The 15629-nt window shown below is 39.1% G+C and overlaps 1 protein-coding gene and 1 long non-coding RNA gene across 3 annotated transcripts; one reads left to right on the top strand and one right to left on the bottom strand.

The window, feature by feature from the left end:
* Nucleotides 1-1539: 1539 nt before the first annotated feature.
* On the top strand, nucleotides 1540-8333 carry LOC117958571. 2 transcript variants are annotated; one of them, XR_004659755.1, is made up of 3 exons: nucleotides 1540-1551; nucleotides 6843-6846; nucleotides 8240-8333. It is a non-coding gene; the product is annotated as an uncharacterized LOC117958571 (long non-coding RNA). The 2 variants fall into 2 exon arrangements; XR_004659756.1 differs by lacking the exons at nucleotides 1540-1551; nucleotides 6843-6846 and adding an exon at nucleotides 2483-2494.
* On the bottom strand, nucleotides 6874-13955 carry pctp (phosphatidylcholine transfer protein). Its single transcript, XM_034895035.1, has 6 exons — nucleotides 13769-13955; nucleotides 12757-12874; nucleotides 10979-11058; nucleotides 10646-10817; nucleotides 9700-9767; nucleotides 6874-7777 (listed from the first exon to the last, which is right to left on the bottom strand). Exons 1-6 carry the CDS (start codon nucleotides 13895-13897, stop codon nucleotides 7703-7705), a joined length of 642 nt encoding a protein of 213 aa, XP_034750926.1. The 5' UTR covers nucleotides 13898-13955; the 3' UTR covers nucleotides 6874-7702.
* Nucleotides 13956-15629: the final 1674 nt, after the last annotated feature.

The raw sequence follows: 15629 nt of genomic DNA, 5'->3' as shown, positions 1-15629 counted from the left end.
CCATCTCTCAATCCTTCTCTATCTCACTTTTGTTCAAATTAAGAAAATCATAATTTGCTACGCCCTTAACTTAAAAGTAAACGGTTTACAAATGAGGCTAGAAGTGTGACTGTTTAAATCTCGAAATTAAATTTAACTAATTTTCCCAAATATACCAGGCCTGCATTAAAGCTATGTTTACAGCAACAAAAAAGAAATGTGGAATCTGTTGTTGATACTTAATGCAATAAAGAGTCTGAGGTTCATTGTGGAGTTCAGTGCACTGTTCTCAGTAAGCCAAACACAAGACTTTAAACAGTTAGTGTACAGCTTCCACCAGCAGGGGGGGTAAAAACATCACAAATCTGCCTACATTTCCAGCTGGAGTTTGACATTTGGTGCAAATGCATCCTTATACAGAGTGGCTTGCATTGTATTGTATTTTCTTGTATGTAAAACAGACAAATATTTCATGCAAAACCTTTCATCTAATGCTGCCATTAAAAAGTAAATTGTTGAAACCAAACCCAAATTATCTTCGTCTAGTATGACCACTTTACTTTTGTTTTTTGAGGATACTACTAAGCTTTAACTTTTAAAATGTAACACCCCTGACTTTTTGTGCATAATATAAGCAGTTTTCATAAACAAATGCAGAATACAACAGTATAGGATACCGTAAATAAATAAAATATTAATTTTGTGGCTTCCCCTTACCCGAGGATGATTTCCAATTGTTACATGTTAATTTTGCATGCACAATTTAATAATGGGTCAAGTCTTCATCACCATCATTATTATCTTTATCTCTAGACAGATAATATGCAATCCTTCCTTTAACTGAACAAGCTAAAGATAAAATTTAAATCAAATGAAGCTGAACATATTTCTTCATCTCTATCAATCTGTTCCCCTCCCAGTTTCTAAACATAATAGACCACCAAAACCATCACTACACCACCAGCAAAGTGACCTCATAGGAAACAACGACCATCTTCTCCCCTAAGGAAACATCTGGGCCAACACGTCAGTCTCACAACTGATCAGCAGAGAGAGAGAACAGGGCAGGGGGGAGAGGGCGTGTCACAGCCCGCTTTCACTTTTTCAGCTCAGGGCAACGAGGAAATGACCCCGTAATTCATGGTTTCCACTGAGATCTCCTCTGAGGCAGCAAAGAAGTGGGCTTACACTCTACTGTCTATCAGGACTTTTATTGAAAATCATCCACCTCAGATGGATATTGTCCGGTTTATAGACATATTGTGATCACTACTACACTACACTGAACTTCACGCAAATATAGGTTGAAATTCTCATCCAATTCCAAGTAGACGATTAATTCATCAACTGCTCACTGCTTTTCTTCATTATAAGGTATATCATTATATTTATTACACTGAACAAAAACTGTTGGTCTAACAGAACAAGCAATTTGAAGATATCACCACGGGCCCTGGGGAAGTTGCGTTTCTGATGTTTAATAGACCAAACACTTATATATTCATAATATTTGATTAACTGACAAATAAAATTATTGTAACAGCTGTTTACAGCTGAAGATGAATATGGAAAGTAACTGATAGATCAACCAATACTGTATCATTGGTGGCAGGTCAAATTCATCATCTATCATTTTTAATATAATCATTCTTCTTAGTGTTAGTTTTATTGCTACTACAACTAAAATTACTGGGTGGAGAAGTATTCAGATGCTTAAGAAAAAGACAACAAAGTAAAAGGCCTGGATTTGACAGTGAAATGGAATGTATACATTGTTTGGCCAAAAGTACGTGGAAAACCCAGGTCCACAATTTTAGCTTTGGGGCTTTTTTTGCTGGTTTGGGTTTCAAAGTCTTATGGAAAGACTTCCCAGAAGACAGGAGAATGTTCTCAGCACATTAATGCCAATGGTTTTGGAAAGAGTCATTCAGCTGTCACACATGGCTGGAATAATGTTCATGTGTTCATCTCTATGTCACCAGAATGCACTGATAAAAAGTCTGTGTCAAATCTGGTGAACGTTTTAGACTCATCATCAGCAGCAGCAGCCTTGCCAACAACACTAATAATAAATAACAATAGTGTATACTTTATTAATCCCACAAGGGGAAATTACAATTTGCATTATTTAAATTACGTTATTACACACATGTCTGAATTACAGAAACATGCTCAGTACCTATATAGGCACTAAATGGAGAGATGTTAGAGTGAGGGGGCTGCCCATGTAAAGGCATACAAATTGTAGTTGGGGGTTCTGGGCCTTGCTCAAGAGCACCTTGGCAGTGTCCAGAAGGTGAACTTGAACCTCTCCTGCTACCAGTCCACCACCACACTTTGGTCAGTATGTGAACTTGAACCTCGACCCTCCGGTTCCCAACCCAAATCCCTACAGACTGAGCTACTGCCACCCTAATTAGAGACCAAATCTTCTCAGGATCTGGCTGTTTGCTTCCATACTGTGTTTTTGTTGACACAAAAGACACTGTCACAGCATCTCCTGATGGGGAAAGAAGTCACATCCACAGCTAGCTCTAATTCTATACTTCACACCTAAGCTTGGACATTTCATAGGGCTGGCACACATGGGAGATCACTTGTAATGAATAAACGTATCTGTGGTTTGGATGGCCTACAATAAAAACACATATTTAGGGAGCAAACAGACTTCTAAGCCCAGATGCCCACAGTATTCACATTTAAATAAACCAAAAATCGTCCTAGATGTGGCCTTAACATGCAAAAACGAAACTGGGCTAATAAACATACAATAGCTTTTAAATAAAAAGTTACACGGGATAAAAAATGCAATGTATGTGTGCAAAGTGACATAGTGTTTTAGTGGGTGTGTGGGTTATTATCTTATCATAGTCCCCATCTAAAGGTAAACTGGTTCACATTCAGTAAACACAGTCTTTTGAAGTTCACATGTATTATACATTCATTATTTTGTCATGCAGAAAAATAAGAATAAGAATTTTGACTGACGTCTTCAAGGAAGGTGGAGGACTCCAATGTCACAATCACCAAAACAAATAAAACCCAACTCATACGCAAAGTATACATGGATTCTTGTAAATGAACATATAAATAATGGCCGCGACTCCTGAACCTAATGTTAAATGTTAAGTTTTACATTTTCCAAAGCGTTTATCAAGCAGTAAGAAAACACAGCTCAACAAAATGTGGCAGTACATCATTTAAATATATAAAACAATGGCTGTGAAATTTAGGAAAACTCAGTCAAGCTAACTACGGTGTGTTTACGTACGGTATTTTGTTGGGAAGTTAGCCTGGTTATCATTAGCAGTCCGCTTTAGCGACATCCTCTCTACTAGCAATGCTAGCCTCTCCGATTAGCCTTGGCCAGACAGTGTATTTTACAATTGTGTGACTATTTTGGTCAAAAACAGCCACAAATATGGAGTAGCCAGGTAGCTAGCATGCCACAAAGTTACAGCTTTAACAGTAAGAAGTAAGATAGCTAGCATGCTAAAGTTTACGTTTAGCTAGTAAAAGCCCTGAAAATGAATCACTCCTATCCCCAAAACAAAGAAACAGACCATACATCCATATACAAAGCATACCTAAACCTCTACTCCACATTCTTCCATGAAATAACCAAATATGACATAATAAAGCCTAAACTTACCTGCAGCAGCACCTCCACCTGGTAAGGAAAAGTGTGCCTTGACAGGCTCGCGCACCAAAGAGTGTGTCTGTTCACGTGCCTGCGCGTTAAGGACCCGGTAGGCCTAGCGTTAGCTACTGTTAATAACTAGGCTAATCGAGACTTTTCTAGTGTTTTGTCTAGTTTAATAATAATATAAGTTAATGTTGAGAATTCAGCGTTTATCTAAGATGTGGATGAAGATAATTATTGAAATGTGTAATTATCCGTGTATTGTCCGGGAGCAGGTACCGGTGTTCGAAATAAATTTGCTCCCTATCAACATGTGCTACTTTGCCTTTCTGCACATGCGTGGGAGTATTATTTGATGGGGGATATTGTTCTATCAAAATACGCTAGACTACCCCTGAAATCTTAATATTTTAATGGAGTAGACTTACCCAGGTATGTAATCAAAAACGTAAAGATGCTGACGGAATTAAAAAAACACATTAAGTAGCATTTTGTGACAAGGCAGATTAAATTGTTAGAACACTTTTAATGGGTTTTAAATGACTCTAGAAAGGGTTAAGTCATTCTGAGATAATGAGCAAATTAACTGAAAGATTTGATAAGTATTTATGAGAAAATTAGACTTTCTGTGGCCATGTTTGCTCAGTGGGTAGAGCAGGGGAACATACTTCGAGGTTTATGCCTGGACGCAGAGTTTCAGGTGCATGTCTTCCCCCTCTCACCTAGCTGTCCTATCAATAAAGGCAGAAAAGCCCCCCCAAAAAAACTTTATTTTCTCCTCTGCTCTTCACCCTGTTTACCCTGTTAACAGCTGCAACACCACTCACCAGTCCATCAAGCTTCTAAAGTTCACGGACGACACCTCCCTCATCGGACTCATCTCTGATAGTGACGAGTCCGCCTACAGGTGGGAGGCTGACCACCTGGTGACCTGGTGCAACCTAGAGTTCAACGCTCTACAGACAGTGGAGATGGTTGTTGACTTCAGTAAGAACTCAGCTTCATCTGCACCCATCACCCTCTGTGACTCCACTTTTCCGCTTCCTTGGAATTATCATCTCCCATGCTCAACATCAGCTCCCACATCAAGAGAGCACAAAAGAGGATGTACATCCTGCGGCAGCTGAAGAAATTCAACCTGCCAAAGACAATGATGGTGCACTTTTACACAATCATCATTGAGTCCATCCTCCCTTCCTCCATCACCATCTGGTACGCTGGTAAGGGCAGACTGCAGCGTCTCATTTGGTCACCTCAGAGAAGGTGATTGGCTGCAATCTGCCGCCACTCCAGGATCTATACGCCGCCAGGACTCTGAACCGTGCTGGTAAAATTGTGGCTGATCACTCCCACCCTGGGCCACAAACTCTGAGTCACGCCCTCTGGCAGGAGGCTGAGGTCCATCAGGACCAAGACCTCACACCACAAAAACATTTTTTTCCCATCCGCCACTAGCCTCCTCAACAAGGGCAGGAACCCACCCTGACACTCTCGGCACTCCACCTCTGTCTCTACATGCCATTGCTGTACTGCTCTTTTTATTTTTATTTTTATTTACGACATACTGTGTACATATACAACTTGTTTATATTCTATTTAGAGAATGTGTGACATGTACCAACAACACCAGACAAATTCCTTGAATGTGTAAAAAACGTACTTGGCAATAAAGCTTTTCTGATTCTGATTCTGATTCTGATTAAAGCATTAACGTCTAATTCATTTTTTTTCTCTGCTCAGCATACAGATCTGCTTTCTAAATTGCACTTCCTGTGTCCTTTTATGAGAAAGAAAATCAGTTGTTTGATTTGATTTATTTCAAACCTGTGACAAATAAGTAAAGACAAAATAAAGAATAAAAATAAAATGAACAGATAACCTAAAACAAACTTAACAAAGCTACAGATTCTCATAAGCAACATAAATTTTATTAATATGTTGAAAAAGTAGTTGACAAAAGCGTACACTTTTGTGATCCTACCCCTTCTCCATATCTCAAACAATCAACTTAATATCTAGCATTTATACAATACACAGACAGCCATCCCACATCTCTTATGTACAAAACAAATATCCACCCAGTGCTAATCAGATATGACTTAAAAATTTACCTCACATCCATCCCATTCATCTTAAAAATGATTTTTCTGTACATTGTCTCAAATTGATATACTGTATATTTAGACTTTGCTGAAGTTACATTCCAAACCATTCCACAAATTCCCACAAATTGTACACATACTCATATTGGGACTTCATGTTTTAATTACCTTTCCCTCTAAAATTATAACTCCTTTTTTGTCCGCTAACAATTTTTGTTTGTTACCTGAATTGTTTGAACTTAGCACAGACCCCTAATGAACCTGAAAATACAGGTTTGTGCCTGACGTGGTGTTTATTATTGTCTATTAATCCTATATAATAATAATAATAATAATATATTTTATTTATAACGCACTTTTCATTCCAAAGAATCTCAAAGTGCTACACAAAAAACACAGAAAATGCCTTTCTGAATAAAAAAGTCTTCAGTTCAGCTTTGAAAGGGTCCAGGTTCTGTACTGCTCTCAGGTCACTCGGGAGCTGGTTCCAGAGCCGTGGTGCAGCTGAACAAAAAGCTCGGTCACCCATAGTACAAAGCCTTGTGGTGGGGACCTGAAGAAGCAATTGTCCTGTTGATCTGAGGGTGCGGGGGGAGGGTTTCAAGGTGATGACTTCTTGTAGATATGATGGTGCATGTCCAGTGATACATTTTTGTGTAAGCATGAGGATTTTGTAGTCGATCCGGAATGAAACAGGGACCCAGTGCAATGAGTATAGAATGGGAGTTATGTGATCATATTTTCGGACTCTCATTAGGACTCTGGCAGCGCTATTCTGAATGTGCATAATTTCAAAAGTGGCTGTTCACACTCTGTCTTGCTGGGATGTTGTTTCTGCATCTAGTTTTAAATGGGATTCAAATTAAGTTTCAATTTACTATTCATTTTCCATTATTTTGTCCCACCCATTCACATTAATAGGGATAGAAATAACAGAAACCTATCTCTGTAATACAGTTACACAGCACTTCAAACTACCGCCCCTTTTTTACTGTAGGAGCAGCAAGAAGTGTTTGCTGAGGTTACCATGGTAGCATCCCATCTGTGGGACATTGAAGTTCACACCCATTGACCTTTTGAAAGCATAATTTTACTTGAAAAGCATCATTGTGTGCAAGAAAAGTTCAACAGTTCGACAGTTTTCAGTGCTACGTTTAAAATGAAAGTTTATTGATTTCCATAACACCGCAATATTACACAGCAATAGGCTTTTCATGACCAGATTAAACCATTGTCACCTATATTAACAGGAGCACTGAAATAAGTACAGCCTACAATCCATACAGTTACACCTCAGGTACTGTATCTTTGACTGTATGCACCCATAATAAATCAACATAGAGTATAATAACATGATCTTTTCATAATTAATGAACCCTTGGAAATGAAAAGAAAATCACAAGAAGCAAACATTCCTCCAAAAGTACAGATTTGTCATTTTCACTTCATTATAATTAATGACTCATTCCAATGTTACCAAAACTACAGTACAATAAATCAAGTGACTGTATGTTGCATCTGTCATATTTCACATGTACAGTAAACACATTGAAAACAATGAAATCTTGTGAAAGAAGCATTCGTTTGAACTAAGCATTGTTGCACCATATAGGCCGCAAAAGTATAAATACATTTTAGTTTTTATATAAAAAAAGAATTTTTTTAAAGCTCCAAAATGCTGGGGGGACATGAGGCTTACAGTGATTGCACAGAAAAGGAAAAACAGCATTCATTGATACAGTACAATGAAAGAGAACTGGTTTCACACCAGCCTAGTAATGAGAACAGCTGGTCATGCACATCATGCCTGAGTCCACAGCCTGCTACAATGACAAGTAGCAGCCCACACCGTGCCACATGCACCGCATTCAGAAAAGTCCCATTTGATCCCACAGCATCAGACTACCTCCCAAAACTAAAAAACAAGGAAGGTAAAATTGAGCCCTTGTGCATGGGCTATTGTCCAGTCAGCTGCATTTCATTTCTTCTGGCAGAAGTTGCTGTAATTGCTGCAGGCCTTCTGCATGTCTGTTAAGAAACCCGGGACCCCAGTCTGTTAAAGACAAACACACAAAGAGCGTCTATCAGTGAGCGTCATAAACACATGTGCCAAGAAGACCCACCCAGGTGGGGCAACAAAGAGAGGAGCTTGTTGACGTCACCCTGCAACACATCTGCAAACAATAGTGATGGAAAACCATGAGGCAGCCAGAGGGACGGAGCTCTGCGAGGCCTGTGACTGAACCCTTTTAACACCCTCTTTAAAGACATCATCAAAGATCTGTTTGAGTAGGTCAACTGCCAACGTGTGCACATTTTAGGGATTGTGTGACGCGCTGCAGGGAAATAGTTTCTTCACGACTTCCACATGTTAGTGAAAGCTTTCTTTTAAATAAATATATGTATACATAATATATGTATATAAAGTCTAAATATACTATATCGTACATCCATTTCAAAGCTTCAAACAAGGCTCTCCTGTAACTAACAACACCAGTACCCCTGGGCTGAAAAGAATATAATCACGATTATTTTGGTCAATTTTGAAATCCCCATAATTTAACACGATTACTCGTTGACTTCTGGAAAGAAGTTTCAATTATTGAACTATTAATAATAATTGTTTTCCTCGATTATTCGGTTCATGTAAAGATTGGGAGCCAAATTCATAATCATGATTAAATTTCGATTAATTGCACAGCCCGAAGAACCGTTAAATGCTGTTTTAACTTTTAGCAGGAAACTCTTTGATTTTCACAAATACATAAATCAACACTTAAGAGTACAACCACACTAACAGCTACATTTAAAGGCACATCTGTGTTAAAAAAAAGCTTGCAAGAGTGGATATTTCTACAAAATGTTAGCCTGATGTTTTATGTTGATATTGTCTTACAAGAGGAATAGAAACAAATGTAAATGAACATGACTAAATTGTGAGTTTGGCTGTTGTGCCAGAGGTTCGGCTGTGATGAGTTCGCTGACAGAAAGAAGACAAGGAAGAAGAAATGTGGTCATTTTCCTGCTGTTGTGGAGTTGCCTATCAATACAAAACCACATCATTATTTTACACTCCTTTCCCTTGCGTGAAACAGAATAATCCCCATAGAAATCCCCATCTTTGTTGAGAAATTTCTCTAAACAAAGCTTTTTACATAATACAGTAAACCCACTAAATCATGCAAACATTTCATGGGAGATTTGCTTGTTGATTCCAATCCATAAGAATGAAACAATTTAGAGACTAAAGTCTGCACTTTAGAGGTTTTAGTGAAAGCCAGTCATGTGAAGTTACACTACTGGATCTAAGTAGGTGCATTCTGTAACTGTTCAGCGAGGTCAGTGCCCCTTAAGATACTTTCTGGGTCATTGAATTTTAAAGCTGTAAATGTTTCAAGCTTACATTGTTTGCATATATTGCCGTAGTCTTGCATTGCCGGACCTTCCTCCCCGGCCCTGTGGAGGAGGGTCTGGCTAGTCCACACAGCAATCCGGGATGGGAAAAAATGTGCTCTGGTTTTTGGGCATTTTTCTTTTTTTTAAAGCTCCAATGGCATGAATATTTCACTTTATACGTTTTTTTTAACATTAATATGCGTTCCCCCAACCTGCCTATAGTCCCCTATAGCAATAGGTGTAAACCGAGCCCTGGGTATTCTGCTCTGTCTTTGAGAAAATGAAAGTTTAGATGATCTGATGTGGATTCTGGCCCCTAATGAGGTCATAAGTAGCAAGGTTACCTCCCCTTTCTCTACTTTGACCCCCCCCCCCCCCCCCCCCCCCCCCCCCCCCATTAAATTTGGCCTACCCATGAGAGAGAGACATCAAATTGGCAGTTGGTCAAGGCCCCACCCCCAGCCTCCACCTTGCAGAATTTCCGACGGCACCAGCGCAATCCCGGTAATGAATCGTTGTTCATATAGACTAATATTGCCTTAAAATGAAATAAAGTAAAATAAACATGCATGCACTCACTTTCGCTGCCCAGTTCACCAGCCAGGTAGGAATCATGCCACCGGGGTTGTCAAAGTAATTCATGAAAACTGAAACACATGACACATGTGCATTTGTGATATTATGGCTGCAGCAAATCATTTTTTTATTAATCAATCAATATTTGTTTTTCAGTTAATTGTTTGATCTACAGTATGACATGTAAAAGAAAATGCATTTTTACAAGTTTCCAGAGCTAGTGTTAACAGTCCAAAATCTAGACCAAACCGAGGGTTGGATGATAGTTACATTATGTTGATTTTCACAAAATGTTGCTGTCTAAAATAATAATTTTAAGCAAATCAAACAAAGCTTACAAGAGATTTTCCTATGTGATGCTTAACATAAGAACATTGTTTTCTTTCATTTCTGGCCTTCATTTTTGAAAGAACAGCTGAAGACAAGAAAGGAGAGATGGGGGGGGGGTGGTAAACCTCACTACATGGATGCCCGCTCTACAAACGGAGTTATCCTGGCACCCTATTAATAACTTGGTTATTTTCCATGTTTTTGCACATACTGTATGTGCCCTATCAAAATGTATATTAACATTGGAAAAATATTCAAATTAATATCACAATATTAGTTTGAGCCATATTGTCCAGCCCTATCTAAACATATTTGATTTACAATAATAAAAAAACAGAAAAATGCCAAACGTTCACTGGAAAGTTTGCTGGATAAACAGCTTGAACATTTTATGGGCTGTACATAAATCAGCCTTTTCTTTTTGATGATATTTTATGGCATCTTAGACCCTTATTCAATAGGACTGCTTAGACATGAGAGGGGAGACAGAGGGGGAATGACATGCAGCAAAGGGACGCAGGTCGGAACCAAACCCGTGGCCGCTGCGCTGAGGAATAAGCCTTTTTATATAGACGGGCGCTCTACCACGTGAGCTACCAAGGGACCCGTCATGTGTTACCTTTAGTGCCACTGCCTCCATCGCTCTCCAAGGCGACGCTCTGTTTGTAGTCTTTGACCCGCAGCACGCCGCTCTTTTCTGCACACAGTGTCTGTGGCGCACTTCTGGCCAGGATAACCCAGATCTTCCTGCCGTCCACTTCAAAGTCCCGCCGCTCCCTCATGTACACATACTGAGGTTCAAGCTGTTAGGGACGACACTCCCTCAATGTGCTCTCAATTATAGCCTGATGTCAACTCTATAAACCATACTTGATGCTCAAAGAGAAAAAGCTTTAGTGTTCACATATGTTTGTCTGCGTGCTGACTGTATCTGTGTGGAGCAGAAGGATACATCTCTGTTTGACAGAGGAAACGGGTATTTTACTTCCCAGTAGATTGCAGTCTGTCCATTGAAGTCCTTCTCATAGAGCTCTGAATAAAAAGGAATGACAATGACATGAAGTAAAAAAGCAGCTAAATATCAGCTGCAGGCGGGGGGATACTTAATACACTTGAAAGGGATTTAAAAAACGTAATGCTCTATAATCTCTGAGCATACTCTGTTATATGGTTGTTTTTTTCATCTCGTATGGTAAGGAAAGGAAAAGAAATGCTAAATGAGATTGTCTCTGGTAAAGTTTAAGATACTGCCCATGACCAAATTATGCAATTACCGCAGTAGCAATAGTAAACAAGTACCCACCCCCCATATGCAAAAGTTGTTTAAACTACATTACAGTTTCTCACACTCTGCATAAAATAGATGTGCTATCCGGCCTTGTTAGTGGGGGGAAACAAGGTGACACTTCAAAAAAATCGATGTCATCACGAGCTGCCTGCAACCAAAGATGTGCTTTCTTACTCTTTGTAATAGTAACTCAACATTTTAAAGACAATCATCAAATTATTATCTAGCTTTAAAAAGTAAGATTTGGTCCAGATCTGGGGTCAGTTACACACAACTACTTCAGACTGGCCTGCAGTGTGAGACAAGTCTTCATTTTGCTCTTAGATTCATCTTAAGCAAGTTAGACACTTAAACAAAGCATAAAGTAAGCTACCCTTTCCAGAACTAATGCTGCGTTCCAGGCCCCCCGTAATCCGTGTTTTCACAACCTTCTACCCGTGAAAGTGCCGTGGAACGGCAGTCATTTAGCTAGTCAAATTTTCTTAGCAAAATGTTACATACTTTGGGATATGTTGTGGTATTTTCGTAGTGTACTTTACAGTCACAAGGTTCACCAACATTTTAAACATTCATCAAGTTTAATGTCAGATACTGTATGTCGGCCGCGTAGTTTCCCCCTTTACTAGACCCTAAACAGGTCATAAAACATAGTGGCTGATGGGCTACATATTATATATTATATAGAGGAAGACACCATAGCAAATACAAGAAGACTCTGCTAACACTACAGACAACCACACAAACCCAAAAAACACCACTTTGGAAGAAACAGCTACTTTACTAATAAAATCATGTTACGTTAGACAATTCTAGGGCTGCGCAATGTGAGAAAAATATGCAATATAGTTGCTGAATATCCCGATAACGATATTACTTGCGATAAATAAACAGATATTAAAGTGTACTCAGTTCTGTATTTCTGCTGCTTTCAGTATTCTTCTAAAATAGAACAAATTTATTGTTAATTTTGAAACAAAGGAAAAATTAATGTAACATTTTCAAAAAGCAGTTTTCTACTGATATGTTCCTTTTACTAACACGATATGTCACAGCCTTTCGCGATATGTCTATTGCGCCAGTTGATATCGCAATGGCGATACAAAAACATATATTGTGCAGCTCTAGACAATTCTACTACTATATATGATTCACACTGGATTTTTTCTCCAAACAGACTAGGCAGCTACATTACATACAACATGTTACCTGCAGGTTACTGTAGCGGTGCATAAGGACAAAGATAACAAATTAAAAATGTTATTTCAGTGAATAAAAACATGACTAAATGCAGAGGACTATTTCAGGACAAGATCGCGTCTGCTACTAACTAGAGAACAGAACTAATGACATTATGGTGAATATGAAGGGAAAGTTGAATTGGATGGAAGGAACAATGACTGTGTAAACCTTGCATTACTGTTTTTTATTTATTTGTTTTTTACCTTTCACATATGTATCCCAATGTTTCCGATAGGCCAAGTCCATGTAGACATCTGCACACAGCTCTGCAGTGCAGGTGCTGAGCACACCAAAGACTTTGTACTCATAAAGTCCAGTTTCCTGAAAACAGCACATGAAAGTTCTCTCCACCAAAAGCAGACCACATGCCACACCCACAATCTAATTCCCCAAACCACACAACTCTGATTAGAGCTAGTCTGCCTAACAACCTCTCTCACTCTGTGTATTGGATTCGATTCAAAAGTGTAGAAACATGTCCGAGGTCGCTTCTCTCCCACTTGCAATGCACTAACCCCGACAACCTGCATTTTCGTCACTGATGTTGTTTCTAGGCTACCTGAAATGGAATCAAAGCCATACCAAACTTCATTCACAAAAACAGGATTTCAAGGTTGTTTTGTTTTCCTTTGGCAGTAGACAACACTACCTTAAACCCAAATAATTAAATTAAACATCATGTTTTAATCAGGTTGGTTTATAATGAATGGAACTTGTATTTCATATAGCACATGTCTCAAAAGAATTTTCATAAAAAAGAAAAATTTCATAAAAATACTATTGCACTGATGTGTCAGGTGTGTGCCGGGTTGAAGAGTGGATTTTTTTGATTTAAAAAATGTATTGAATCAGGTTCGGCAAGGTAAGCATATGAGCCTAATGGGGAGGCAACAATAAATTGTCCAATTTGTCAATGGAGTTTGGTGTGATCGGTCCAGCCGGTTTTTGACAGCAGCTCATGCTCAATTTCCGGATGTTTCCCATGTTGGCCGCTAGGAAATCCATTCTGGTGGTTTTTTTATTAATGTGGTCAATAAATGAATCCCAATAACGATCTGACATCATTTGTGTACAGAAGGACTGGCATGGTACCGATGATAGCATGGCAAATCCAGGCTTTGCAGAGGAAACCCCTTACTGAAGCAGCCCCATACAGTGAGACAGTCACTGGACGCCTCTGCTAGTGAAAGCAGCAGTTTTCTCATTGTTTTGTACCTTGTCCTGAAGCCGGTAGATTTTGACTCCCATCGTCTCGGTGAAGAGCGTCCATCCGTCCTCCAGCTGGGGCTCATCCAGCTCCCTCCACGCGTTCCTGAACTCCTCATCGGTAAACTGCAGCGACATGACGGCTCCTCTCACAACACTACACCTGTCACAAGACAGAGAGCGTCAAACACCAGATTTCCGGTCACAACTTTCAAAATAAAAGAGTTCGCGATTGCTGGAAACACAGTGCTACAATTCTTGATATTTGTATCTATAGGCCTATTAGTTGAAGATGGGAACCAAAGGCTCAGTAATACTTTCTTGTGAACAACGACAAAAAAACTTTATTTGTACTACCTTTAAATCCATTGTTACACTGCTCATTTTAGCCTTACTTATTGTATATATCTGTTTATCTGTAAAAATTCAGTTTATAGTAATAGCCATCCATACATTCGTAGTACAAATTCACCTGTAAACTCTGTTATAGTAACAAGCATCAGTATATTATGTTCATTGTACATATCTGTAAAAATTCTATTCATAGTAATATCCACCTGGATATTATATTCAGTACATGACCAGCTGTTAGCTCTCAATACTTGTTATCTATAGCAGACTGTACAGGAAGCGGTCTTGTGACTCCTTGCTAAAGTAAGTAGAACACACTGCAACCATATCATTTTGTTTACATGGTGTAGAAACATGTCATGTGGACACAAACTACACCCACTCCTGCAGTTAAATCCCTCAGTCCTTACTGTCACCACAGTAAGATCAGAGAAATTAAATCCTTTGCCATAAAATCCTTGGAGCGTGATTAAAGTGTTTGATTTAAAATAAAACGATGAACTTGTCAGGCAGATAACTCGCTGTGATGACTGGTTCAGCTGAGCTGAGTGATTATCCTCAATATTAGAAACATGTTTCCTCATGATTGGGGAAGGAGATGACTAAATTCTGAATCAAAAATTCCTGTTCACACTTGTTTCTGTGAGATAATCAGTGTTATGCAACAGAGAGAAAATCCCTCATCAGAAGGGAGGGAACAACCACAGTGTAAATGTATTTACAGTGTGTAAAACAGGTGTGTGTGCGTGTGTGTGTGTGTGTGTGCGCGCGTGTGTGTGTGTGTGTGTGTGTATGTGTGTGTGTGTGAGCCCGTGTGTGTGTGTGTGTCTTAGACTGTAAATCAATGTGTGTTGTGGGTCATTATGTAATAGTGTCAACAACAGTGATAACTGAGAGAGTGTCACACACATACGGGAGTATGTGGTCACCGTGGAAATACAGATATCACGGACTGTGTTTGACAACAAGTTATATGTCTCTTGAAAAAAACCTGGTCACATTTCACTCCACACTGATTCTCACTGCACCGACCTCTGCTGCTTGGAGAGTGTAAGCCGAGCATTTGACTTCATGTGTGGCCCGCTGACATGTGAAGGATCCAGTGTTTTTAAGCTTGACTCAATATGGAGCCCAAAGGTGCTTTCTATACAGCACCTCCACTGCTTTCAATGTAAATATTATATGAGGGTTCATCAACTCTATGAAGATGCAATGCTGAATCACAGGACTGACTGTGTGATCAGAATCAGAATCGGAATACTTAATTGATCCCCTCAGGGAAAGTGTAAAGTTACTCACAGTTGAAGTTAAGGTAAAAAATAAGTGTTAGGGGAAAAAATGTTGTTGGGTCATTATGTAGTTTTGTCTTTTCCTTTATTCAAGCTTCAAGTTGTCAATTATCTATTACACTTTTGCTGGTGTTTTCTTAAAGAAAAAGAAATCAACATGCTGAAGCATATCAAATATGATGTAATAAAACCATAAGAACAACATAGATAGTTACAGGGCAAACACAGCA

This window comes from Etheostoma cragini, chromosome 15 (genome assembly GCF_013103735.1).
Source record: "Etheostoma cragini isolate CJK2018 chromosome 15, CSU_Ecrag_1.0, whole genome shotgun sequence".
NCBI classification, from domain to species: domain Eukaryota; kingdom Metazoa; phylum Chordata; class Actinopteri; order Perciformes; family Percidae; genus Etheostoma; species Etheostoma cragini.
This window is presented reverse-complemented; position numbering and strand designations above follow the sequence as displayed.